Source organism: Chelonoidis abingdonii, chromosome 8, assembly GCF_003597395.2.
Source record: "Chelonoidis abingdonii isolate Lonesome George chromosome 8, CheloAbing_2.0, whole genome shotgun sequence".
NCBI classification, from domain to species: Eukaryota; Metazoa; Chordata; order Testudines; family Testudinidae; genus Chelonoidis; species Chelonoidis abingdonii.
Genome location: NC_133776.1, coordinates 29,033,083 through 29,060,351, shown reverse-complemented (window position 1 = coordinate 29,060,351; position 27,269 = coordinate 29,033,083). Strand labels below are relative to the sequence as shown.

At 42.4% G+C, this 27,269-nt stretch overlaps 1 protein-coding gene across 1 annotated transcript in view; it reads right to left on the bottom strand.

Annotated features, from left to right (window-relative positions):
• Positions 1-2,447: 2,447 nt before the first annotated feature.
• The window catches only part of WWTR1 (WW domain containing transcription regulator 1), a 119,313-nt gene continuing 94,491 nt past the window's right edge, over positions 2,448-27,269 (bottom strand). Inside the window, exons 3-6 of the mRNA XM_032806233.2 lie at positions 25,899-26,104; positions 10,261-10,394; positions 9,175-9,287; positions 2,448-6,152 (exon numbers count right to left, since the gene is read on the bottom strand). Of these exons, the coding sequence (XP_032662124.1) occupies positions 5,968-6,152; positions 9,175-9,287; positions 10,261-10,394; positions 25,899-26,104 (638 nt within the window). The 3' untranslated portion in view covers positions 2,448-5,967. The remainder of the gene's footprint in view (positions 6,153-9,174; positions 9,288-10,260; positions 10,395-25,898; positions 26,105-27,269) is intronic.

Below are 27,269 nucleotides of genomic sequence, written 5' to 3'. Positions count from 1 at the left end.
TCACATTACATAATTATCACACAATTGGGCTCATTAGGAGCTTCTGCTCATGATGAACTAGCTATTTTTAGATACCATCTACAGTTTCATGTTGGATATTCATTAGTCCAACTCAGATTTATATTATTAATGGCATTAAACATTTGCACTGTGCAGTTACGCATCACTTTACAGATCACAGATAAGACACATTCCTTGTTCCCAAGACAAGACCTAGGAGGCACAGGACAGCTGTTAACCTTTAATGAAAAGAAACGTGTAAGAAAGATACGTGTAAGATACTTACATCAACAGGTGCTAGAGTAAAGGACAATATCACATTCCATAGTAGCATAGTGAAGCAGATAGATGCAGCAGCTGTTTCCAGCTACCTTTGATGTCATAACTTTATAACTGCTTGTGCAATGCATTATTAAGGCCCCTCTTTTTTATTAATGGAAGTCACAGTAAATGGATCCTCTCCTATTTGACATCTTTGTGAACAGCTTACCAGGCTACAGTGCTTGTAAGTCCCTGAAGTACTTTACATTCTTCCGGTGCAGAATTAGGATACATGCGTAGTATTTGCTGTAGACAAAGGGCACAGAATCAGGGTTTCAGGAACTGCCTTAGGAAGAAAGATGTGGTTGAGATTCAGAAAGGGGAAGGGGTTTGAGAAAGCCAGTCTATCCTTCTGTTTTCCTTCACCCCGCGGTCAGCATGTATATGTTAAGTTCTAACTACTTTTTTAAATATCAGAGGGGTAGCCGTGTTAGTCTGGATCTGTGAAAGCAGCAGAGAATCCTGTGGCACCTTATAGACTAACAGAGGTTTTGGAGCGTGAGCTTTCGTGGGTGAATACCCACTTCGTCAGACTGCGTCTGACGAAGTGGGTATTCACCCACGAAAGCTCACGCTCCAAAACCTCTGTTAGTCTATAAGGTGCCACAGGATTCTCTGCTACTTTTTTAAAATTATCACCGTCAAAGCACCTTTCCAAAATAGTTACTTAAACTTCACAACACCCCTTTGAGAGAGGAAGATAATTGTTTACTCAGCTGTTAATTAGGGAAAACATCATGTGATTTGACAATGAGAGAATCTGGATTAAGTCTCAGGAGCTCCTGGTTCACAGGCCTGTGTTCAGATCACTAGTCCGAATCACCAACAGCACTTCTGTTATAGTTGGTGGCACAATGTGTTAATGCATTAGCCAGTCACCCTGGGATCAAAGCCTGATTTCATTCACAAATGGGGTAGACTTGTAGTTCCTTCTGTGAATGTTTAACCACATCATAAAGTAACCCCCACGTTTCCCAAAACTTGGTCTTTGACCAAGAGTCTCGGGATTAGAATGCAGTGTTTTTTTTTTGCAGGTCGTGTATTAGCACAGGGGTAATCTGGGGAAATTTGTATACTGCTTGTTCATATTAGGATTAAAGCCAAGCAGGCTAGAAGGGCTTCATTTTCATGAGCACTGAATTCAGACCTGGCACTTTGCCTCTGTCTTCACTGATCAGCCCTTACATTACAGATCTTCAAGTTCATTAGGTTGGTTGAGCTGTAATCATTGGAAGGTACAGCTTATTTTATCTTTAAATATTGGATCTAACTAATGGCTAATGAAGGCAACGCTTTAAGAACGGTCCTTTGCTGTGGCAGCGCTTTAACGTTGCTGGCCCTTCCCCTCCCGCCCGTCGGCGGCCCTGCCGATATGGACTCTATCGTATGAGAGCAACATACGCCACAACACAGTTGTATGAGTGCAGGAACTGATTTTACAAGATACACGATGTTATGCACTTCACTCACATATCAGAGTGCAGGATATATGGCCTGGAAGCATGGGGAAGTCTAAGTTCACAAGCATGTGTTTAGGATAATTTCAGTATTCGTCTTAACAACACACGGTAGATAAAGGCCAGATTTTCAAATGTACGCCTGGAGTGTGTACACAATCTCCTTGACTTGTTTTCAGCAAATGATGAAAAATATTCTGTTAATGTGAAATTCACGTCCTGGGCAGAGGGGCAGCCCCAGGCAAATGCCCCACTTATACTGTGTTGTGAGGGCTTAAGTGGTGCATAGACCTTAAGGTAGTGGTCCTCTCTGGAAATGAAATTCATAGAGTGACATTGTAGTGAATGCACTAATAGTGGTGAGTTAGGAGGTGGTGTGGGGACAAAAGAGTAGTGTGCCTCTGGGATGCATGTTGGATGTGGCATGGGTGGGTGTAACGAGGATATCTATCACTTAATACCTACTCATAGCTATTAATAACCTGAACCATAATTCTGTATATTAAGGTTTCTTTTGCTAAATGTTGGCCACTTAAGCCAAAGGTAATCTCTTTTCACAGAACTGCTTCGTTACTTTATTCCAAGTGGAGTTACACAATGCTCAGCAAGTTCTAAAATCCTCCAGAAAAATAATAATAAAAAAAATGGTACGGAACAAAAATGCAGCCAAAAGCTTTAATTCATTTATTTATTTTCTCTTGTATAAGATCAAAGAAATAAAAACCAGAACCAAACTCTGGGTACAATAGTTTGATCTGATTGATTCTGATGCATACCCTCTGTATGCAAAATAACCTAAATTAAAAACAACTGCTCACACATCATAACATAAAATTAGAAAGTAAATAAAAAAGTTAAAGTATTAGCACATACATGGATGCAGTGTATTAAGAAACAGTTTGTTTCATCACCCATTTTCCCATATTCAAAAGACATTTTAAACTCTCCCAGCCCCCCAAAACACCCCAGAATTTGTTTTCATAGTCAACCCACCCTCCCCCAAAAGTTACATTCTAATAGTGTTATCAGAATACAAGTTGTAATTAACATCCTATTACTCCATAGCCCCAACATTTATGTATGTCACGCTCAGTGATGGTCAACAGTACAACTGTCCCACTAGCATATTTACTGTATTGAGACAAGTAGACAGTGTGAATTCAGTAAAATAAATGTAATTTCACAAATTGAAATAATAGTGAAATATTGTAAAAAATTAAATTGTTTCAATAGAATTACAAATACATATGCTTTTTGAATACTTATACTTCTGTCACAGCCTGTTTTTAAAGTCAGAAAACTCCTAGAAAGGAGGACTTCACAACAAACAGGATAGTATGGGGGCAGGGGAGAGTGTTTGTGCATGTGATCCAGCTAGGACGACCAGACAGAAAGTGTGAAAAATCAGGACAGGGGGTGGGGGGTAATAGGAGCCTGTATGAGAAAAAGACCCAAAAATCGGGACTGTCCTTATAAAATCGGGACATCTGGTCCCCCTAGATCCAGCACATACTCTGTAGAAAAAAGAACACATTATGTTGTAAAAAATTACTTTTATCTTCACCATCATTTGGTTCAGAATGAAAAAAGGTTTGACCTAACTTACAGGCAGTTGCTTTACAGTAGCAATAATGGTTTACATAGCACCTTTCCATCCAACTCTGCTGCTGTTTTATTATCACAGGAACATGAAAACAATTACAAAATATAATGTTTCTGGGCCTTATTCTCTTCACTCAACCCTCCCGACCTACACCAGTATACATGTGGAGAAGCAGGCACCAGCTTTAGAATTCTGCTCTGTGGATCTTTGTTCGTTATGACAAAAAAAATAAAAATAAAAACATTGACTTACTAGTAAATGCTTACACTAACTTTTCTAAACATTAATTATAAGATTGACTGGGTTCGATCCCTTGGTTTAAATTGTACTATTAAGCCAGTGACTTCAATGGAGCTTAACTGATCGTACAGCAGCTGAGGACTTGGCTTAAAAAGTTTTACTGTCAAAATAAGATACTATAAATCCCAAATTCTCTGACTATATAAAGCTATTTGTGTAACTAAAAGAACAAAACCATAGGACCATCTGATTTTCATTTAAGTTTATAACCTGAAACATGATTCATGATACTACAGTAACAACGTTCAGCCCCACTCGGTCCCTTGTTTGTTCAGAAAGATAATTTCCAATATCTTAACGCTTAGTTCTAACATAAGTGGGGGGGGGGGGAACTAAAACAATGCCCATTCAGCAATATTCTGTGCAGATGCAACTCTGCCTCCTCATCCCGTGTTATATTAAAATATATATACAAAGAACTAGTCTTCTCTGTATAATAGAACTTCATTGGGTAGGTCTCTCCCCTCTCCTGCTTAAAAGACAAGACAGCTTCCATGCCACTGTGGTAACATGCAACCAAGCAGTTCTTCTCTCACAAGGAAGTTTCTTGTATTGGGTTCATGGTATGGTATTGTTTAAGTGAACATGGCTGGTTCTTCTTACATGTGTGTCCCTATCTGCAGCCATCCCTCCCTCTCAGGTACTGTTATTATTTTCTGTTACATAATCATTCACCTTTCCAATCTAGTCAATATTTCTGCCACTTCATCTCTAACCCTTTCACCTGCCTCTTTCCCAACAAGATAGAAAAAATTCTTTAGTGTCCAGTATTCTGGTGCATAGATAGGATCTTATGGATTAGACCTGACAAACAGACATTTACACTGAGTGCTACATCTCTTGCTTTCCCCACATAAATTGGATCAAGCTCAGAGACTTGTATTAATGCCTTTCATAAGATACATTTTTTTTCAAAATAAAAAGCTTAAATTCATAGATTATAAATAATAAATTCAAAATACTTAAGAATTTCAGGACTTCATTTGCATTTCAGGGAAACTTTGCATGCTTTGTGTCCTTGATGCTTTCTCAGCCCCAAACATTTGAAAAAGAAACCTTTATAGGATATACAGTAGATATGAATATACAGGATAGTATGCCATGTGTCTTGTATACCAACTCTAGCAAGCAACAAGGATTAGGATTTTAGCAACTTTACCAGACATACAAGCACCTGCCTGGTTATCAGTGATCTGATAAAGTAACCATCTGTTTACAAGTATTCAGTGACCTGTACAGTTTCACTGATATTGTCAGTTAAAAAAACACTACTACTGAAAACAAGAAGAACAAGGCTTTTTTTTTTTTTAAACTGCTTATGGTATTGTCAAGTTGTGCCACTCTTTTCTGTCCTGATTTTTAAGTATATTTTTGCAGTTGTCAAAAATAGAGTTGCCACAGATTTATTTAAAAAAATGTGTTCATGTATTTAGTTATAAAATTGTAGTGCTTAATAAAATAAACATCAAAATCTAAGATGCATTTTTTTAAAATGACATGTTTATGATTTTTTTAAGGTGGTAGTTAGTACCAATCTGGTTATTTTACAATATTATTGTAGTGTAAAACTGTTACTGAACCACTCAGCTACTTTCAAATTGGAAGTATTTATCTGGAAGCTATACAGTAATATACTGAAAAATAAACTGCAATAGTACGGTTTGTGCCTCTGCGAATGTATAATAAGGATTATCATAGTTGCTCTGGAATCAGAATTATTCTGTATTCCATACTGCACAATCTTACTAATAATATAATGATTTTAAAGCTCAAAGCTCAAGTTAAATAGATAAAAAAGCATTTGGTACTATTGTCATAAATATAATTATAAAACTGCACTTGTGGTCTGATTCTGTGCAGGTTTTTTTGAGCCAAGCTGCCTACGTGTGGTCAGCTTTTTCGGTTCATTAAGAGTCGTAATTTTAACTGAAGCCCATGAGTTTAATCATAGACACAGATCTCTATCCCATACTCTGCCCATCTGTGATTCCCTTCTGTGATTCCCATCCCCCCAAAAAGAAACACCTCTATATGATCTGTAAAGGAAACACAGGTTACAGATGTGTAGATGCAGTTCTTGAAAAACAGAAAGAAATATATATTTTATATTTAAATTACTGTCAGTCAAATTCAGGCACAGGTTAAAATTACCATAAAGGTGATATAGCAAGTCATTAAGGCAGCAAGTGTATATCTGAAGATTTTCAGATACTCTACCTCTATTTCAAGAGGAAAAGGAAATGTTGGCTAGTAGTAAGGGCTGAATCAGCATTGAGTGATTATTAATTACAGCCAAGTGAGGAACGGCTCACTCTTGTTGAGTACGGACTCCACATCATTGAGGATAGGGATCAGGTCTTCAGACTCTAAAGTCCCAAGGTCTACATTTGTTCCTGGAAGACAGTCGAGGAAATCAGGGAAACGTGTCTGTTGCGAACTTACATTCATGGGAGTCTGTGCCACAGTTTCGCCTGTAAAAGAAAGAAGAATCGTAGAGATGCTGGCTCCCTTCTAAAAACGATTCTAAAACAATGCACACGCTGAAAATTGTAGCCACACTTCCTCCTCCTCCCCCACTCCTCCCACAATCACCACATTACAAGTATCTTCTATAAACTCTACTGTCAAGCCTCCTTTGCATACAGAAAAGCATATCCAAAGAAGGATTTCTCTTTTGTTGTGCTGTCAAAAGCACAAAAAAGTTCTTTTGAACAGTATTTGAATAAGCAGCCTCTGTCCCCTCACTTAAGCAGTACAGTGAAATTCATCCCTGTGCAGAGGGCTAATGGAGTCAAATCCCACTTGAGCACTGTGCTCTGGCTCTCTGCACAGGAGTGAATTTCATCCTTAGCCCATAGTTCAAAAGGCAAATGACTGTTTTACAGGAACTTTCCTTTGCAATGTTATTACTCTCTTTTTTGGGCTCAATTAACAATAATGAACAGTAAAATAATTAAGGGCATGACTGTGTACTCACTGCACACCCAGAACTCCCACTGATTCCAAAGGGAGTCTTGAGTCCCATTGACTTCACTGACTTATTTCAGTAGCTGAAAAGAACTGGTGTGTTTACTAATCATTTGCTTTCATCTTTTAAACAATGTGAAGATAATAATATCCAAAAAATCAATATCTAAATGAACTGGACACATGTTTGGAAAGGAAATCCCAATGCAATTGCTCTTCTTAGGAGACTGTTCTCATGACACAATGAATTCCCACAGAACTAGACAACACAGAGATGTAGAAGAGCTAAAACCATTTCACCTAGGATTAGATTCTGCCATGCTTACTCATGTGGGGTAGTACTTTATTCCCTGAAGAATTCCACTGACTTAGTGGTGTTAAGTATTAGGCCAAATAAGTATATCCCTGCAAATCAAACCTGGGCCAGATACATAGGAAATCCTTCCAAAACTCACTGGCTCGCTTTTGGGCTATATCTTCAACTTTCTGTCAGGGGGATTTCACACACAACTCTCCATACTGACAGATGAAAAACAGGGCCCCTTATTGTGCTCCCTTTTTCAAGTTGCCACTGAAGAACTTGGCCCTACACATTCCTTGCATGCCCCAAATTCCCACTGAAATCAGTGATTGATGTAGATCAAGAAAGCTGAGAAGGGGGCCAGTTGCCCCACAAAGATGCCAATCTGGGAGCTTGAACTGGGTGCTGTTTGTATCTGGTGTCAGAATATTAGGAGCCACATTGTGAATCTCACCCATATATGAATAGCAGCCCTGCAGCTAACCATACCAGTAATAAAGTGGAATCCTGAAGTCACTAATACTGTTAACAGAAAAACTATAAGCAGAGTTCACTCTAACAACAACTACAATTGTTTATTTGCATGACCAGGGAAACAATAAGCAGGTTTTATTCATCACTATAAATAGAGTTTTACTCTATCAGATTCCACTGCAAGCAGTTGAGTGGTAAATACTTGCTGGAAGTTATTTATATTGTGATAGCATTCACAGGCCTCAGTCATGGATTACGGCCCATTGTGCTAAGTACTGCAGAAGTGCAGCACTGTACTATGTTCTATTAACTTTTCAACAGTCCTACATACATTTAGATTGAGGCCTTTCAAAGCCACCTAGGAGATCTGGTTGACAATTTTAAACGCTCACCCTTCCATCCAATCCATCATTCCTTGCATACCTCAGAGTATTGGGAGGGCAAGGAATGCAGGACTGGGCTCTCAATTGGTAGTGCATGCTCTGACTATATCTTAAAGCATCTTTTTATTAGTTAGGCTACGATTTTATCACAGAGGTAGTGGAAGTCACGGAATCCATGACTTCCAAAGACCTCTGTGACTTTATCCTGCAGGAGGCTGGGAGCTGCAGTGTACCACTGCCGCCCGGGGCGGCCAGGAGCCACAGGGTACCGCTGCCACCCAAGGCAGGGGGAGTACCCCGCAGCTACAGCTGTCACAGGTGGTGGGACACACAGGCAACTGGGAGGACCCTGCAGCTCCTCAGGCTGGGGGTGCCGGAAGGCTCCCAGCAGCCATGGTCAAGGGGGGACCCCACAGCTGCCGGCCACTGGCAGCGGGGGACCCCACAGCTCAGAGCTGCGGAGGGGGGTTTCCCTGGAGCTCTCAGCCCCCATGGGTGGTGGGGGCCCCTGTAGCTCCCAGCCAGGCCCCTGCAGCTGCCCAGCAGCTCCTCACTTTGTGATGGATATTTTTAGTAAAAGTCAGGGACAGGTCACGGGCTTCTGTGAATTTTTCTTTATTGCCCATGACTTTTACTAAAAATATCCATGAAAAAATCTTAACCTTATTTATTAGTACTGGACGAAATCAAAGCCCCAGTGAAGTCAGCTGCAGAAGTTCTATTTATTTCAATTAGGGATGTAAATAGCGGTTAAAAAAAGTAACCATGTAACCTATTAAAATTTTATTGGTTACACGGTTAGATATTTAACGGGGGAACTAGTGGTGCGGGGGTGCTGCAGCACACCCACATTTTACATGGGGCCACATTGCCGGCCCCTGCACCCAGGTCCCGGCAGCTAGCTCCAAACCTGGGACTCTGCTGCCGGCTGCGCACCCGGAATCCCTCCAGGCTGCCACCCGCAAGGCAGCAGCAGAGTCCTGGGCGCCGGCTGGCAGCGGAGTTTAATCATTAACCACTAACCAAAAAACGATAAGACTGATGCTTATTGGTTAACCAGTTAACTGGTTAATCTTTTACATCCCTAATTTCAATAGGAGGAGGCTTTCAAGCATTATAACTTAAGGGTTCCAGCAGAGACAATACTCTTCATAGGCCCCATCCTGTGAAGTGCTGAGCACCTTTAACAAATGCTGGCATAAATGTGAGCGAAGGCACTGAGCACCCTGCAGGAGGGGGCCCCATGGCCTGTCTATTCCTATATGTGGAAAGATGAGAGATTATTACTCACTTCACACAATTAGAAATTTGGTTATAAAACACAATTTATGAAATTTTAAGCAAAATAAGTATATTCCTTGTTCCTACCTGTGTCCATCTCATCTACATTGCTGAGGAAATCTTCAGGTGTTGTTGGTATACTGTAGCATCCTAAGCCTAGGCCACTGTCTGTGCTCTGTTCCCTGGAATGGTATGGCCCACTATGAATTGAAACATGAAGAAGCCTCAGTAAAGATATTCTTGCCAGAAATAATCCCTGAGGGTGGTGGTTGAGAAAAGGAGAACAATAGTCCAAACACTAGACTTAAATACGTTGTTAGATGGGCACCATGTGTGGTCATTTGCAATAGTACACAATAGCATAGAACCAGGCCCAACCTATGTAACATTTTCAGCTATCTCAGAAACTGCCAGGCAGAAATTTTCAGAGCAGTGCATAGGATTTGGGCACCGTCTTCCCCATACCATTATGTAAATATTGCCCTGATATTTAGTCAAGCCTCAATTTAGCTTCCAGTATTGCAGAGACGATTTTGTTTCTGCAACTGCACCCATTTGGAGATTTAAACACATGATTTGTGAATGTAGTTAGGCTTTTAAACGGGTGCAACTATAAACATGAAACTCAGTCTACAATTGGAGGCCATTTTTCTAAAGTTTAGAGCCAAATATCTAGTGGTTGCTGTAGAATCAGTTTTTTATTTTGAAGGGGAAAAAACCTAAAACTTTCTCTAGATATAAAAATTGCATTCCAGTAGTTCTGCAGTCTAAAAGAATGTAATCCACCTGTAATACTGTCTCCAACATACTTATAGTACATTATACCACACAGCTATAACCCCCTCTCCTTTATGCTTGACTTTTTTTTTTTTTTTTTAAGGTCCTCTTCTGTCATCTGAAGCATAAACAAAGTTTTCATCTCACCTGGTCTCTCTCACTGGACAGTACTACTGTCCATATAATTTTCATAAAATAAATGTCTGAATGGTTAAGATGTGGCCAGTTCCTTCTTGAGACGACACCCTTAAGTTTCCAGAGTTGCACTAGAATTTTGCCAATCCTTATAAAACTTTGAGAATTTAGGAGTTTGCTTGGGAAATGCATCTGCAAAACAATCTGTGCCACAGATAAAACAACAGAACCAAACAGTTGATGAAGAGGACATTAACTTGCCTGTTCAGGAAAGGATCTGATCCATTATTTGTAATAGTCCTCATGTCTTGTGTCATGGCAGATGTGTTCACAGGAGTCTGAACTGGGGCCATATTCTCTGATTCCATGGGAAGTTGTCTGCATAGTGCAGCTTCCTAAATAAAAATTAATAAATAAGAGAGTAATAAAAAAGGTAAAGTTACTCAAATATCTCAGAGACATGGCAGCAAAGTGCCCTTACCTCTGAAATACCCATTCTATTAAGAAGTCAGTCTACAATTCAATTGTTTTTACTTGGGAACTTGATTCCAGACACTATAATTATGATTGCTGGTTTAAGAAGTCACATACTGGCTACAGGGGCAGATGTTCTCCAAAGCTGCAGACCAGAGGTTGGCAGCCTTTCAGAAGTGGTGTGCCGAGTCTTCATTTATTCACTCTAATTTAAGGTTTCCCGTGCCAGTAATACATTTTAACGTTTTTAGAAGGTCTCTTTCTATAAGTCTATAATATATAACTAAACTATTGTTGTATTTAAAGTAAATAAGGTTTTTAAAATGTAGAGCCCTCCAGACCGGTGGCCAGGACCCAGGCAGTGTGAGTGCCACTGAAAATCAGCTCACGTACTGCCTTTGGCATGCATGCCTTAGGTTGCCTACCCCTGCTATAGACCATGACAAGGTCTTCACTGCAGAGTTAACTACACTGGTGTTGGCCTTTATCAAGTGAGCACTCATGCTGCAAAATAACACAGAGCTGCCCATAGCAACTGAATTACTGCACAGCGATTGCATTAGCACCACAGACTGATTGTGCTAGCTAGCAGCTGACAAGTTGTACAAACTCGAACTGCAGCCTATGAACTCCCAATGAGCCAATCAACTCGAATTAAAAGCAGCACCACATTCGAGTTAAGGGGGTTTTGTGTGTTGGCAGGACATGAGTCAGGAGACGTGCCCAACTTATAACTCGAGTTAACTCTGTATTGAAGCCAAGCCCTCTGAAAGAATTAAAGCATGACTCAAAATGGCAATTATAAAACTTTTTAAGAACCTGATTCTAATCTCACATTTGTTTTATAGCAGTGTAATTCCATTGATTTAGTGGAATTATTCCTGATTTATATTGGTATAAAAGAGATCAGAGTCAGGGGCTAAAAATAGTCTGTCAACTACTGGAAAGACTATTTATTAGCTCTTATAACAGCGCCATCTGGATGAGTAACAGAGTAGCTAAAACACTATCCAGGAATCAGGAATTTGATCCAACAATCTTTAGAGTGAACTGCCTACGTTGTTAATGATCTGTTTCATGTACATTGAACAGAAGATGATAAATCAGTAATCAGAGCTGAACGATACATTTGAAACTTGTTTCTAAACACTCTTTTTAAGAGAGAAATCCAGAGAAACACCCTTGTGACTGTATTTCTGTGGAACAACAGTGACATCTAATGGTAAAATGGATGATTACATAGAGTATTATTCCCTAGGGATGGCCCAAAGGAATATGTCTCCTATTCAGAGGTGTAAGAATCAATAAAGTCATATCAGTTATTCACCTCAATTACTAATTTTTTTCAAAAATGAATTAAAGGAGCAGTTTCTACAAACCCTGGTAGAAAAATCTTTCTCCATTCAACTAATTTCAGCCACTTTAATAGGAAAATATTTAACTCTTTTAATAAGATTGTAACTATTCCCACTGGTTTTGAAATTAGTTTAGTAAAGACGACTTTATGAAAAGCTAAAATTAAGATTGCCTCAACTAATACCATAAAGATGATGTAACAGAATATTCAGAGCTTCTTTGCCCTAGGACATGGGTGGGAAAACTTTTTGGCCCGTGGGCCACATCGGGGTTGTGCAACTGTATGGAGGGCTGGGTAGGGAAGGCTGTGCCTCCCCAAACAGCCTGACCCCCACCCCCTATCTGCCCCCTCCCACCTCCTAGCCCCTGACTTCCCCCCTCAGAACCCCCAACCCATCCAACTCCCCTTGTCCCCTGACTGCCGCCTTCTGGAATCCCTGCCCCCATCTAACTCCCCTGCTCCCTGTCCCCCTGAGTGCCCCGACCCCTATCCACACCCCTGCCCCGACAGCCCCCTTGGGACTCCCACCCCCTATCCAACTGCCCTCTGCTCCTTGTCCCCATACCACCCTCTCCTGGGACCCCCCACCCCTAACTGTCTTCCAGGATCCCACCCCCTTATCCAACCTCCACTGCTCCCTGTCCCCTGACTGCCCTCCCGACTCCTATCCAGATCCCCGACCCCGACAGGCCCCTTGGGACTCTCACTCCCAACCCTCCCTGTTCCCTATCCCCTGACCACCACCCCAGAACCTCTGCCCCATCCAATTGCCCCCTCCTTCCTGACTGCTCCCCAGGACCCCTGGCTCCCTTACCCAACCCCCTCGCTCCCCGGCCCCTTACCAGCAGCAGGAGTTTGCAGTCATGACACCTGGTCAGAGCCAGCTGCGCTTCCCATGCTACCCAGCGGGAGCGGCAGGCCAGAGTGTGGCCCATGTGGCAGTGTGGCTGCGGGGGATGGGGGACAGTGGGGGAGGGGCCGTGGACTAGGCTCCCCAGCCAGGAGCTCAAGGACTGGGCAGGATGGTCCCTTCGGCCAGATGTGGCCCATGGGCCATAGTTTGCCTACATCTGCCCTAGGACAACCAACAACCCTTCTTTACTGGTGTTTGAGGAAAGCAGAGTCAGTCCAGATTGCAGTGAGGACCTTTTGGTGTTTTAAATGGTTGTTAATGAAGTTTATTGCTGTTTGCTCAGACCTCTAATCTCACGTGACTGTACCGTAAATTACTCTTTACTTGAAGCCAAATTTTCTCTTTACTTAAGGCCAAATTCTTTCCTCATACATGCAACTCCCTTTAATAAGTATGTATACCTGAGGGGAGAATTTGGTGCCATCTGTTTTATTGTACCTGTAGCTTACTCTTCCAGTGATACTGGCCAATCTGGACTCTTCACTTGTAATTGAGAAACTGTTACCGTAACACCATATTTTAGGACAAACGCTTAGTATTATGTTTTATTTAATTGTCAAGATATGAGTTAAATATGCGAAGAGTAAACAGACTCAGAGCCTTTTTGTAACACCATGTCATTTTGTTTGCCACACGAAAATTAGTATAAAGCCTGCTGGGCAGCCTTCCCACTTACAATTCAAATCAGGTGGATGACAGCAGATACCCCTAAGTTCACCCTCATGTGAGTGACATATGTGACACTATTACATCTGAATCCTAGAGCACTGCCAAATTTCTACTACTGCACCAAAGCTTATTGAAAAGGATTTTTTTAAAGCATAAACTATAAAGACCAACAAAAAAAATCAATCTGAGAGAATAATAGGGCATAGGGAGGAAAGGCGAACAAACAAAGATGCAGGAGAAGGTTTGCTACGATCTGTTTTGCTACAATGCAGTCTTTAAGCCATTCAAGGCCATATTTTAGCAATTTGGGCAATATGTTTTCCAGTCCTAACTGGGGCCTTCATACATTATTAATGATAAGATTTTGGCAAGGGGCAGAAAATACTGACTCAATATGAGAACTATTTATTCTGTTTGCAAGGATGTAAGATAATTTTAAAGTACGTATAGCCAATACTCTAGACAGAACTGTGTCTGAGGCCAAATAACTGTAAATATTAATATACTTCTCTCCCAGGTATTTGGAACCAAGTCCTATTCAGAATGGACGGCATCTTTTTACTGGCTCAGGCTTGTGTCACTGCTCCTGAGGTGTTCCCCCAATTAAAGGAAGGGCAGAAGGCAATGGATGAAAAGCATAGGACATGACCTGCACGTAACTTATTCAGTCACTGCCAAGCAAGAACAAAAACCAAACAACTTTTTATATCTATTTCTCAGATAAAACACACAGGACAAAACGCAAAACGCTCCTGCTGCCACTGGGAATTTTGTCACTGGCTGCAATGAGATCAAGATTAGGACCTCATTGTGTGCATCACCAAAAATAGTGAAGGTTTAAGAAGTGATATTTTTTAATCTGGTCACCTTCCTTCATTACCTAAATTTTGTTCCTGCTGGATGTCATGCCAGTTTTGCAATTTCCAGAATGCAAAATAAGTTCATTGGAACTCTAAGGAATATCAGACTGAATAATCCTATCTGTGCAAAGGTGACTGGGAAACCTTCCTGTATGCAGCAGTCTGTACTCTCAAGGGACCACACGACATAAAACCAACATTTTAACAAGTTCTAGTGCCACTTATAATAGCAGAAGTCCTTGAATATGACTAGAAATAAAGAAAAATGAATGTAGGAAGAGATTGGTCTATAAAATGTACTTTGCTGGAAAAGGTGATATTAGTGACGAACCAGCAATGACTGTGAGTATCTACCAATTATCTATCACAGGGAATCTGCATCACAGCGCAGCCAAAGAAAATCTACTGAGGAAAGAGTTATCGAGGTCGCATGCTGGTAGAGGAGAAAGGCCATTACTGAAGTGAATGTTTGTTTACAATCAGTAGGTGGATACACAGCAAGGGAGTTTTGCAAATCTTTTGATTAAAACTGTCAGATGCCTAGCAGGTATGCTATTCCAGTCTCCTGTGTTTCTACAAGAGGTCATGACATACTGGCAGCTGAAAGCTCTCTCCAAGTAATTTTCCATAATTGTTCTCAAACACTGTCGAAGACATAGTTAATTCAGAGCAGCTAGTGAATTCCATTACTCAGAAAGATGTCTTCACTCCACTGGTCTACCAAGTCATTAGGAAGTGTTATGTTAAATCAAAATGATGGGCGGGAGGGAAGTGGGGGGAAGGAGTCAAATAAGATTTTGAACAATCCGTACACTTCCATAGACTGTTTTAAATTAAATGGAGGATGGAGATAAATACCTTCTCTTTCTATGGAAGACTTTCTAATTAACCTATCTCAGGAATATCGAGGTGCCTTCTTTTCCCACTTTCTGCCTTCTTACATGAAGCCCCGTATGATTGGAGCTGCCTCTCTCTTTTCAAAGACACCAAACAACCTCCACTTCATCCTTGAAGACCCTGATTCCTTTGGTAGTTTTCCAGTGTTGCAGTCTCCAAGGCTATGCAACGTGGCCACACACATGAGATCAGCTGCTTGTTAAGGAAATGCAAAAGGGTCAAAATAAAAGACAAGCAGCTGTCTAATTTGAGTTTGAGGCACCTATATAAATGGCTGTTGCTCCAAAGGCTGAGGAGAGAGCAGTTGCAGATGTAAGCCAAGTAAATTCACCATGAACCAGATGAAGTGTCAGGTTATTCATCTAAAGTCAGTAATGACAGCTGTGCTACTAATGCAGTTCTCTCTCATGAAGATAAGCCAACTCCCAACACTCTACAATTGTAGTCTGTTCCAGGGGCCATGGAGTGCCATTTAAAGTGGGGAGGGGGGAGCACAGATTCCCTTCCAACCTGACTCTCCTCTTCTACCTCTCCGATACCCTGCCCACCAGCAGCTTAAACCATCCTATTAGTCCCTGTACCTACCTACTCCAAATCTGAGCAAGTGATGTAGTGACTTGATGCATGGGGTCACAGAGCCACTCAGGTTTGGCTTGGCTGCCCCTCCGTCAAAGACAACATCTAACTGTTGATAGTTTGGGGGCAGGGGTGCACAAATTAAAGGTTCTGGTGGTATGCAAATAGGTTCAGGGAAGGGCATATAAACCCTGGCATAAGGGACTGACAGGCCAATTTGACTGAGTAGCATTGTGACCTGGTGCCCGGGGTTGCCATGTCAATCAGGTTTGGCTTGGCCAAAAAGTGGTTGGGTCATGGCCTGGGCACCGCCCACTGGCTCCACAGCCTATGGTCTGTTCAACACTGGTTTGCTATACCATACTATTACAAACTAGCCCAGTTCTCCTCTCTGGATAGACCAGTCTGTTAGTGAACCCATCTGATGAATCCCCCACGGTTATAATAACCCTGCTGGTTCCGGGCAGAGGCTGGCCACAGTTTGTAGCTCTGGGTCTCACAGGCATGCTCTTGGGTGTAAACCATGTGTACGATATCCTTCTTGGGCAATGAGCTCCTTGCAGTTGGGCCTTCTTAAATCTCAGAACCAGGGCCTTAGCCCACCCATCCCAAGATCTCAGTTGCTTAGACAAGATTCCCCAGAGTCCACTTGGCTGTGGCAGCTCCAGTTTCTAGTTAAATTCAAGACAAGTGGCTGGAAAGCAAGAAACACAGGCTTAACAAAGAAATTTGTTTAACAATACAGTTTACTCTCAACAGAGCACACTACAGAGTTACAGATCTTGGGAAAATAACTAAATCCTGAACACAGCCCGTTCTGCCCTCTCCCCCATGTCTGATCTCACTCCTTCTGTTTGCCCTGGGTTTGAGCAACATCCTTAGGCTAGGCAACCCTTCTCTGCCTTTATTATCCTGGTCTTCTTCCCTGTGTTCATGGTTTGGCCCTTTGCATAGTGAAGCATCCTTCTTTTAAAACAGTCTCTGTCCCCTTTTTGCTCATGTGCTTCAGATGGGAGGTTTTTGGGGTCCACTCCCCCACCGGCGGTTGGCTTCTGTGTAGAGATTAATTAAAAGTCAATGGGCCTACCAGTAGAAAAAAGTTATTCAGCTTTGATGGCCCTTTATTGGTCTGTCATAGTTTCTCAGACTAAGGCCTTGGCTACACTCACACTTTACAACGCTGCAAGTTTTGCGCTCAGGGGTGTGAAAACACACCCTCCTGAGCTCTGCAAGATACAGTGCTGTAAAGTGTCAGCGTAATCAGGGCGGCAGTGCTGGGAGCGCGGCTCCCAGCGCTGCACTCTACACCCGTAAAGGATGTGGTTTACATGCAGTGCTGGGAGACCTCTCTCCCAGTGCTGCCGCTCTGACCACACTCACACTTCAAAGCGCTTCTGTGGCAGCGCTCCCGCAGCGCTGCCGTGGCAACGCTTTGAAATTCGAAGAGTAGTCATACCCATAGTCTTTCCACTAGGTGTCAAGCTCCTGCTATAAAATGGATACTCTAATCCACAAAGGAAGTTGTAATACAAAATATAAGTCCCTGAAACAAATTGAGATTCACAAAACAAAATGGATTTCACAATTTGACACAGACATATCTCCAACCAGTCAAAAATATCATACAGCTACAGTACAAATTCTACCCTTGGCACTCTCAGGTACAGAGAGGCTGCACTGCAAGTTTGACTCCCAAGGAGAAATTCTATCTGGCTCAGGTCCCTGTCCTGCCATGGTTCCCAGAATGCACATGCCAGAGCAGCAGCAGCACCAGCCCATGAGAGGGGTTAATGTGCTCCTTGCTCTTTACTCAGCCAGCTCTGTGAACTGGTACAGAAAGGGTGGTGGGTGATGTTCCCTTTGGGACAGCAACTAGAAGGAAGCAGGGGCTGCTCTCCCCAGTGGAATGCTGGGCAACTTGTGCAGAGGCGAAAGGAGAGTGAGGAAGAGCAAGGTTCCCTCCTTTGAATCCAGCCTTTGATCTTTCATGAGAACTGTGATGCAAAATACTTTACAGAACTAAACTGTATTGAAGAGACCAGACAGTATATGGTATATATTGCTGTCTGCTACTATCCCTCATGCATCTCATTAATAAATAAAATAAAATAAAATAAATAATAAATAAATAATAATAATAATAATAATAATAAGGTTCACCAGTATAACCTATGGTGTAAATGTAAACAGATATCATTAAATTGGTGCAAAAGGCTGTGTGAATCCTATCTGTAGAAGAGTGGCTTATTTCAATTTAGTTAAATTACTTTTCCATGAATATAAGATTGTTCACACTGCCTTTTGCACTGGTTTAACTATATCAGTTTAAAAGCTGATTCAAGTTACACAGATGCAACTTTCTCATACAGACAAACCCTAGCACTGTCTCTATGTAGAAAGTTACAGGAAGGATTCTCTAGATCAGTGGTTTTCAAACTGCAGGTCGCAACCCAGTACTGGGTTGCGGAATGGAAGGCACTGGGTTGCAGCGGCTCTGGTCAGCATCACCGACTGGGCCATTAAAAGACCCGTCGGTGGTACTGCCGAGCTAAGGCAGGCTAGTCCCTACCTGTTCTGACACCATGCTGTGCCCTGGAAGTGGTCAGTAGCAGGTCTGGCTCCTAGGCTGGGGGGCCATGGGGCTCTGTGTGCTACCCCTGCCCCAAGCACAGGCTCTGCACTCCCATTGGCTGGTTCCCAGCCAATGGGAGCTGGTGGGGACAGTGCCTGCAGGCAAGAGCCACAGGGAGCCGCTTGCATGCCTCCATCTAGGAGCTGGATCTGCTGCTGGCCACTTTCTGGGTGCAGTGTGGTCCGTGGTGCTAGGACTGGCAGGAAGCCTGCGTTAGCACCCCCGCTGCACCACTGACCAGGACCCCCCAAGGTAAGCCCACGCCCCAACCCCACGCCCCAATTCCCTGCCCCAGCCCTGAGCCCCCCCCCAAACTCAGAGCCCCTTCCTGCACTCCAAACACCTCATTCCTGGCCCCACCCCAGAGCCTGCACCCCAGCCCAGAGCCCCCTCCCACAACCATAACCCCTCATCCCCAGCTCCATTGGGTTGTGGGCATCAACAATTTTCTTCAACTGGATCGCCAGAAAAAAAGTTTGAAAACCACTGCTGTAGCTCCCTTGCTTTGTAGCTCAAAGACGGCCTTGATACTCAAGGCCTCTCTAAATCCTGGAGTGGAGTAAGCAATCCTCAGATAGATTGCTGACTATGCTATCACTCTGAAGTAGAAGAGTCTGAATCCAGATACTATATCTGGCTACATAGGTCAATTAATTTGGGCATGAATCTCTCCTAGTTGGACCAATCAGTAGTTGGCACCACATTTTCCAGAGAGTTCAGTATCTGAATTCCCTGGCTAAGTGATTATATCAGTTCAGGTGCAGCACAGAAAAAGCCCAGACAGTATTAAATTCCAAGTACATGTTGCGAGACTCTCAGTAGTTTGTGCAGGAGCAGTGAGTCCAGTGCTCTGGAAAGAATGGCCATTTTGTCAAAAAATTCTTATTTGTGGGAGGAATGTTTTGAGAAAAATTTTCTGACATAGCTGACCACTTATCATATTGCCCACAAAGTAAACAGCCTGATGAACATGAGGTACCATAGCTGTTAAACGTTTTATGTTATTTTGTTAAGTGTACTCTTATCTTCTCCCAAAAATGAAATTACCATAATCATAGCTACAAGGAGAGAGTTACAGAAGTTAAACCAAAGTAACCCCACATTAACTGAAATTTATATTAGAAGGTTTGTGGGTGTGTTTGCAGTGTGCTAAAAAATTACAAATACAGTTTAAGAAAGCGTGACTTCTCAAAAATGTCTTCTCTTTCTACCAGCCACGAGAGCATTCCTTCCATATGCCCTGCTGGTGTCTGAATTTTCTCCTTTACGACGACTGCCATCTAGAACAGTGGTTTTCAAACTTTTTTCTGGTGACTCAGTTAAAGAAAACTGTTGATGTCAGTGACCCAACAGAGCTGGGGATGAGGAGTTTGGGGTGTGGGAGGGGATCAGGGCTCTAGGCTGGGGGTGCAGGCCCTTGAGAGGGGCCAGGAATGAGGGGTTTCAGCTCTGGGAGGGGGCTCTGGGCTGGGGAAGGGGGTTGGGGTGTGGGAGGGGGTCAGGACTCTGGGCTGGGGATGTAGGCTCTGGGCTGGGGCCAGGGATGAAGGGTTTAAGGTGCAGAAAGGGGTTCTGGGTTTGGGGAGGGCTCAGGGCTGGGGCAGGGAATTGGGGGATGGGGTTGGTGTATGGGCTTACCTCGGGCAGCTCCTGGTCAGCGGTGCAGCAGGGGTACTAAAGTAGGCTTCCTACCTGTCCTGGCACTGTGGACCGCGCTCTGCTTTGGAAGCGGCCAGCAGCAGATCCGGCTCCTAGGCGGAGGTATGCAAGCAGCTTGGTGCGGCTCTCGCCCACAAGCACTGCCCCCCCCCCCCAATTTGGAACCGGCCAATGGGAGTGTGGAGCTGGTGCTTAAGGCGCGGGTAGCACACAGAGCCCCATGGTCCCCCCACCTAGGAGCTGGATCTGCTCCTGGCTGCTTCTGGGGTGCAGCACAGTGTCAGAACAGGTAGGGACTAGCCTGCCTTAGCTGGGCAGCACCACAGACAGTACTGGGTCGCAACCCACAGCTTGAAAACCACTGACCCAACAGTCCCATTTCCAATCACAAATGGGGTTAAGCAACAGCGTGTCCTTGCTCAGAGCCCTTTTGGTCTATTTTTAGCTTTGATGCTATAAAAAGCCATTCATAGCTCTTCAAATGGCAAAAACAAGTCTTATAGTCCAAAATAAGCGCTGGCATTAAACCATTGAGAGCATATTAAACGTTTCAAAGGCACTCTGACACAAAAACTGCACAAAACCAACATTTCTGACTTGACCATTGAGCAGCTGGTGATGGATCTTATTGCAGAACACCATGTCTTAAGGGTGGTGTCCACACTTTTGAGAAGAATTGCACTGAGCTGCTGGAAACACAGCATCAGGCATGAAAACAATGTGCAACTCAATCAACACAACTAGGCAAATGGCTCTTTGGCCAGTGAGGTAAACACTGTTCTTCCTGATTTGTTCTATGGAGTCACGCAATGTCCCATTAGTACAAACTGTGACTGTCGACGTCCTTGAAATCGAGGTGCCTAGCCTCATTATCATCATCACTCGTTCCCTGTTCTGGTCCAACTCTTCTTTCTGGTGCAGGGGATGTGGTGTGGGGCCCTTTTATAAGCATTGCTGTCAATGATATACCCTCTTGTTTCTTGGGTGACAATTCAACAAAGACCATGACTGCCTGAACAATGCACAGGGGTACATGGAAAAAAGGCTCCTGATGCTCCCTCCTTCCTTTTGCACAGCACTGCAGGACTAGTTACTATCTAGCCCAGCAACACAGTATTAGGCACCCTTATAACGGAAGTGCCTGGCAGTGTGCTGTTCCAATGCCACGTGGATGACAGGTTTGGAGACACATGCTGTAGGTCTCTAGCTTTCTAGACAGTAAAAAGGCGAAGGAGGAATCCCTCCTGCTAACCAATTCAGGCAGCCTTTGGCATTCACTTCAAAGAGAAGTGAATGCCCATAATAATCTGCCTGGCATTGCTGTGGATGTTGTCAAAAAGAGAAGGGGATGGGGGAATCAGTGGAAACAAAAAGAAAAATAAATAAATGCAATATCCTGAGATTACAACATTGTCAAAATACCTGCTTCTTCGGTGGATATTTGCTAAAGCTGCCAAAATCTTTAAAGGCTTCAAAGGGGTGCAGCATATTGAATTATTCATTGTATTTGTACATACTTCTGATGTAAACCTCTTTTCAACTGTATGCCAAAGGATTCTAGGGCTCCACTGTCGCATTTCCTGCAACCCTCCCTGAGAAATATCTCACTGCACATGCTTTTATATTGCTAATCATTATAATTCCTCTCCTGTTGATTCTCTCACTTATGGTAGAAAATCGAGCATTTAGACACTGCGTGTGCTTTCAAAATATAGGGCTAATGGCCAGACCGTGCACTGGGTATACCCTTTGCACTGCTGCTGCAGCCCCAGGACTCCAGGAGCCCAGCAGCCAGTGAGCTCCCACCCCACAAGGACAAAATGCTGGTGGATCTGCATCTGGAACTCTCCCATGCTGCTTCTCCCTTGTTCAGGCTTCCCATACCTTCCCTTTTCTGAATTAGAATTGCAGAATTCTGCCGGGCCCTCTGCACCCATGAAAGTGATATCTGGGACGAACCCTATGGGAAACATGATCTTGGCTTGGTTTCCCCTGCACTTCATGACAAGGTGAAAAGTTTCTGAAGTTCAACACTTACACAACCATTCAGCTCATCAAGAGAGAGTGGAAACAGGGCACTTTCTCTGTGTGAGCGTTTCAGACCTTTCCCACTGACAGCTCCTCTAATAACTTCCATCTCCAACGGATTTTAGAAAGGCTGGTTTGCCTTTTTTCTCTGCAAGACTAACAAAAATAATCAGTGGGAAAGAAATTGGGAAAATGAAATGCTTCTGAAATGACAAGGCAAGGTAAGATTCAAAAAAAGCTGTCACATTCTGCTTTTTGAAACAAAGAACACTTATTAAACATCAACTGCTCAGCTCCCCACTCAATTGCTGAAGGAAAGAGAATTGTTACTTTTTCAAACACTAGCTTTCACCTACTAAAATGAAGGGGAGGGGAAAAAAACAACATTCTAACTAGAAACCTCCTAGAACTCTGTATTCCTTCACTGCTGGGTGTGTCTCTCCAGCAGAGCAGCTGCAGAGATGGGAATGACTGGAAAAAGCCAGCCAGCCAGCAGCTGCTGTCAAGCTGAAAAGAGATTTGAGGGACCTGCCAAAAGAATTCCACTCCCTTTCACCCAAACCCTTTTCACCTCATTTCGGTCGCCTAGCAGCAAGCACATACACTTACTCAGCATTTTTTTCTTAGACAGGTTGCATGAAAAAAAGCAAAAGCAGCAGTGAAGGATTAGGATAGGAATAACAATGTTTCAACAATGAAGCCCCTCAGGGGTTTGCTACACTCCATCATCCTGCTAGGCCTCAGTACTGCTCTGACTGCTGACAAGAAGTTTATAAAGTTCCTGTTGATTACGACTACAGGCTACAGATTGCAAAAGATACTTTTTTTTCCTTTACACTTTACCTTCTAGGGCAGTGGTGGCCAAACTTTTTCTGTCGTGCCTCCTCATACCAGTAATGGGATCTGTCTGTGCCCTCCCTCCATTACTGCACAGTTACCTCAGCACAAGAGCTTGTGCTGAAGGCAAAGCTGGGGGCAGAACTGGGTACAGGGAAGGAGCTGGGGCTAGAGGCGGAGCTGGCCTGGGGCTGGAGAAGGAATAAGGGCAGAGCTGGGCTGCGGGTGGACCAGTGGCCAGAGTGGAGCTGGGGCTGGGGCCAGAGCTGGGCTGGGGGCAGGGCACAGCTGCAGCTGGGGCTGGGGGTGAGCTAGGAGGGCAGTGGAACTGCGGCTGGGGGTGGAGCAGGCTGCTCAGTGTGGAGGACTACACCTAGTGCATCATCATACTTATATTCACATGTGAAGAAGCATGACTCCCTGTTGCTTGCCACACATGTACTTGCAGCATCAAAGGGACTTATATGAGGTATGAGCATACAGAATTTGGGTACAAGATGTTTGCAGGATTAGGTCTAAACTTCAGTTGGCTTCAGTGGAGTTGTCTCTGCTTTGTGGCCCCAGTTCAGCAAGTTTCTTAAGCATATGCCTAACTATAAACATGTGAGTAGTTCTACTGAAGGCACTGGAACTATGAACTTAAAATCTGGCACGTGTTTAAGTGCTTTGCTGGATCCAGGCCTGTAACACGACTGCATTTTGATCTTTGATTTTTTTCTTGTTTGTTACAAATGTAACTAGACGGTGTTGTGCAAAGTTTCAAAGTGTCTTGATGCAATATTTTTAAAAAAAAATTTAAAGTGTGTTCATACAAATATTTGTAGAAAAAAGGATGAACGGAGTTGTAAACACTAGTGAAGCAAAGTAGCATGTTTTATTAGAAAGAGTTTTTGCAAATTCTCTTGTGCTATATTTGTCCAGCTCTACTCTTTATATCATATAGTTAATTAAAATAGGTGTCCTTTCTCACTATGTTAGCAATCCTTCCTGTGCTGGTACAGAACACTAGTATTTGATAGCAGAACCTGTAACTTTGAGCCAAAATCTGCACTAATAGCTACACACAGGAAGTCCCAAAATAGAGGACAATTGTTGATTCTTTTCAATCCATCTGTAGACACTATTGTCACAGTGATAATTCAAATAAGACTCCAAGAAAAAAGAACTCCAGACTGGAGATGTCCCAAAGGTTTGATGGCAGAAATACATGGTAAAATATTCTGGAAGGACCTTGGATTTCTTATTCCTTTTATTAATAATGGTCCTAGGCACTTTGAGGCTAACAGAGGAAAAGGAGGTAATCACCATTCATTACATTTTTGCCGCATACTGGCAAGGAGAAACAAACCAGCTTTCTGTTAATTTGTGGCTTTGAGGAAACTTTCCATCTGTCCTAAAATAAGTTAGGTCCTACTTGGGCAGGCAAATATCCCTTCCTGGTAACATCTGCTTTGATAATCCAGATGTCGGTTTCCCTCTTAAAAGCTTCGATGACATGATGACGCTTTTGCTCCTTGCTCCCCACAATATGTTCTAAACATTCCAGTCTGTTGTCATCACTAACACATCTCCCCTCATTAATTCCCCTCCCTAGGTAAAAAAAGAAGAAGAAAAAGTAGATTCACTTAATTGTGGCAAGATAGTCAGAGGCCAGATCCTGCCACAGACTACGGGCATTTACATGAGGAACTTTGATTTGAGCTCCTCTTTGCTACTTGCACCAATCACTATAAAAGAAATATCTAAGATCAAAATAAGGAATTTCAAAATTCAAAATTATATTGTGATAGTGACTATTACAAGCAAACAAACACTGGTACATTTACAGTACACTAATAAAACACCAAAAATATTATGTCAATTGGTGTCATTACCGTAAGAGAAAACATACTTCTATTTGCTGCCAAGAAATGTGATACTGTATTTAGAAATACAGTATAAACAAATGTTACCTTGAAATAACTACATGTATTTAGGCACAAATCTCAAGTCAAGAAGACTGTAATCATGAAATAATAATTAAAGCAACAGATTTCTAAGATTTTTCTTTGGTGAAAATGCACTATTTTTTTAGATGTTTGGAACTCTGACTGCCCATTTATAAGGCTATGGCCTATGACCATAATATCCTCAATAAAACGTACTCAGTTCACACTGTGTTCCTAAGGGAAACAGGTTATTTGTGTTCTCTAAGGAAGTTGATTAATATAGTATATAAATCATAGCAGCAGCAGAGTACTCCCTAACAGAAGAAACACATCCTTTGCAATTGTTAAAACTGTTTATTTCCTTAAAGCAGTGCAAAGGAAGCTACATATCTATTTGTATTGTATGAGTCATTATAAAGCTGAGCCTGAAAAATAAGAATACACAAAATGTAAAAAAAATCCACACTGCCCCTGGAAAAATTACCAGCCAGACCACATTCACGTGAGATGTAACTCAAAGTTGTACTGTAATCAAAGGGCAAAATGCCACCAGTAACAAAATTTGGCCCCAAACCTCTAAGACAGACTGTTGGGAACAAATTCTGGGAGTTTTGCCATTGTCTTTAATGGGACCAAGATTTGGCCCACTCTGTTATGCCAGAGCCAAATTCTGCTTTCACTCAAATCAGTGTAAATTCAGCTGAGATCAACAGAGTTACTTTGGATTTATAGGTTGCAAAAGAGCAGAATTTGTGTCTACTCTCTGCTGGTATAGCTATTGTGTATTTAGTTACGAAACTGTCAGGACTTCCTTTTTTTCCCCCATATACTGCACCTTTAAATTTCTAAGGACTTTTAGATGCAGAAATAAGTAGCCACTTTGTGTTCTGTTCAGTGCAGTTTGTGAAAAGAAACACAAACGTCATATACTCGCTATGACTATTTCCTTTTTTGTTCTCTTTATCTGAAAGAAAAATTAATTCTGGCTTTACTTGTTTGTGGTTTGTGCATAGAAAAAACATAATTAGATGCATCAAATGAAAAATGTTTGCAGAAAGAGTAGCAGTACCTGTCGCAGGAGCTCCTCCTGGCGCATCCTAATTCTCTCCCTTTCCATTTGGATCCTTTGAAGCCTCAGCTTCTGTTGCTGCTGCTGCTGGGTAGTCAGTGCATTTGGCATGTTCAACAACCCACCTTGAGGGTTCTGGGTAGGATGGCTCTGCTGGGACATGGTTGTACTTGGTGTCATTTGTTGCGGGTGTTGGTGATTCATTACTATGAAAGAGAATGATAGACCTGGTTATGTTTCAGTGTCTGAATTCTACTTTAAGACAACAGAGGGCCCAGTACATATGTTCTCCATCTGTGTTCAATGTACAGTTATTGTTCACACATGGATAAATAGCAACTACTCCCTTTGATGAGATTTGACGTATGTAATTATTTAATAATTAGTTGTCGTTGTTTAAGATTCAAAACCAAAAGTTCAGTTTAGGATAAGCCCTGATATGTTCCAATACTTATCTAACGTTATATAGTAAAGTATATAATTTTTTTTTAAATTCAATACATTCCCTTGTACATGACTAAGTCTACAGCATGTAACGACCTGGTTGAAATATTTTCATTATTTACATGTTTATTTTATTGACGAAGCTAACTGAATTATTGTAGAACAAGTCAGTGGTCTTGACAGTTTTGTAACAGTGTTGTTTTTCTACAACTAGTGGAAAAAGAACTTCTGTACATCATTAGTGGAGCTAATGCTGTCCCATGAGTTAGGGGCTAGTCTGTGATGCAGGAGACCCAGGTTCAATTCCCTGCCTTGCTACAGATTTCCAGTGTGACACTGGAGAAATCACTTAGGCCCAGATCCTCCAAGGTGTTTAGGTCCCTAACTTTCAGAGATTTGAAGCCTTATTCTCTCTCAGCCTCATCTGTAAAATAGAAAATAATAGCTTTTCCCCACCTCACAGGATAAAATACATTAAAGATTGCGAGGCACACCAATTAACTAAGGTAAGGAGGGTCATAAAGTACCATAGAGAAAGTGGGAGTGTTATATGATGAGAACCAATGACAAGCGTGGCTCTTAGAAGTAATAAAATTAGTTCAGCAGAGGATAATATCAGATACCAACAAGAGCTGCAGTGAAGCTAGATAGCTTTTTAATCCAATTATTAAAGCTCTGACAGTTTCAAGGTAGGTGAAGCAATCATAAATAAGGTACAAACAGAGTTAATCTGAATTACGAGCACTTTCATAAATAAAAAAACAAAGAATAGTTGCCCACTTTTCCTGACAGATGTTTTTGTGCCTTTTGAACAAAGCGTACCTCTTTTTTCCCACATGGCCTCAGCCATTTTGTTTTTCAGCTGCAGTCAGTGGAAAGTTAGTCATCTGTGCTTACAGTATGAGAACAGTTATGAATAGCAAAACA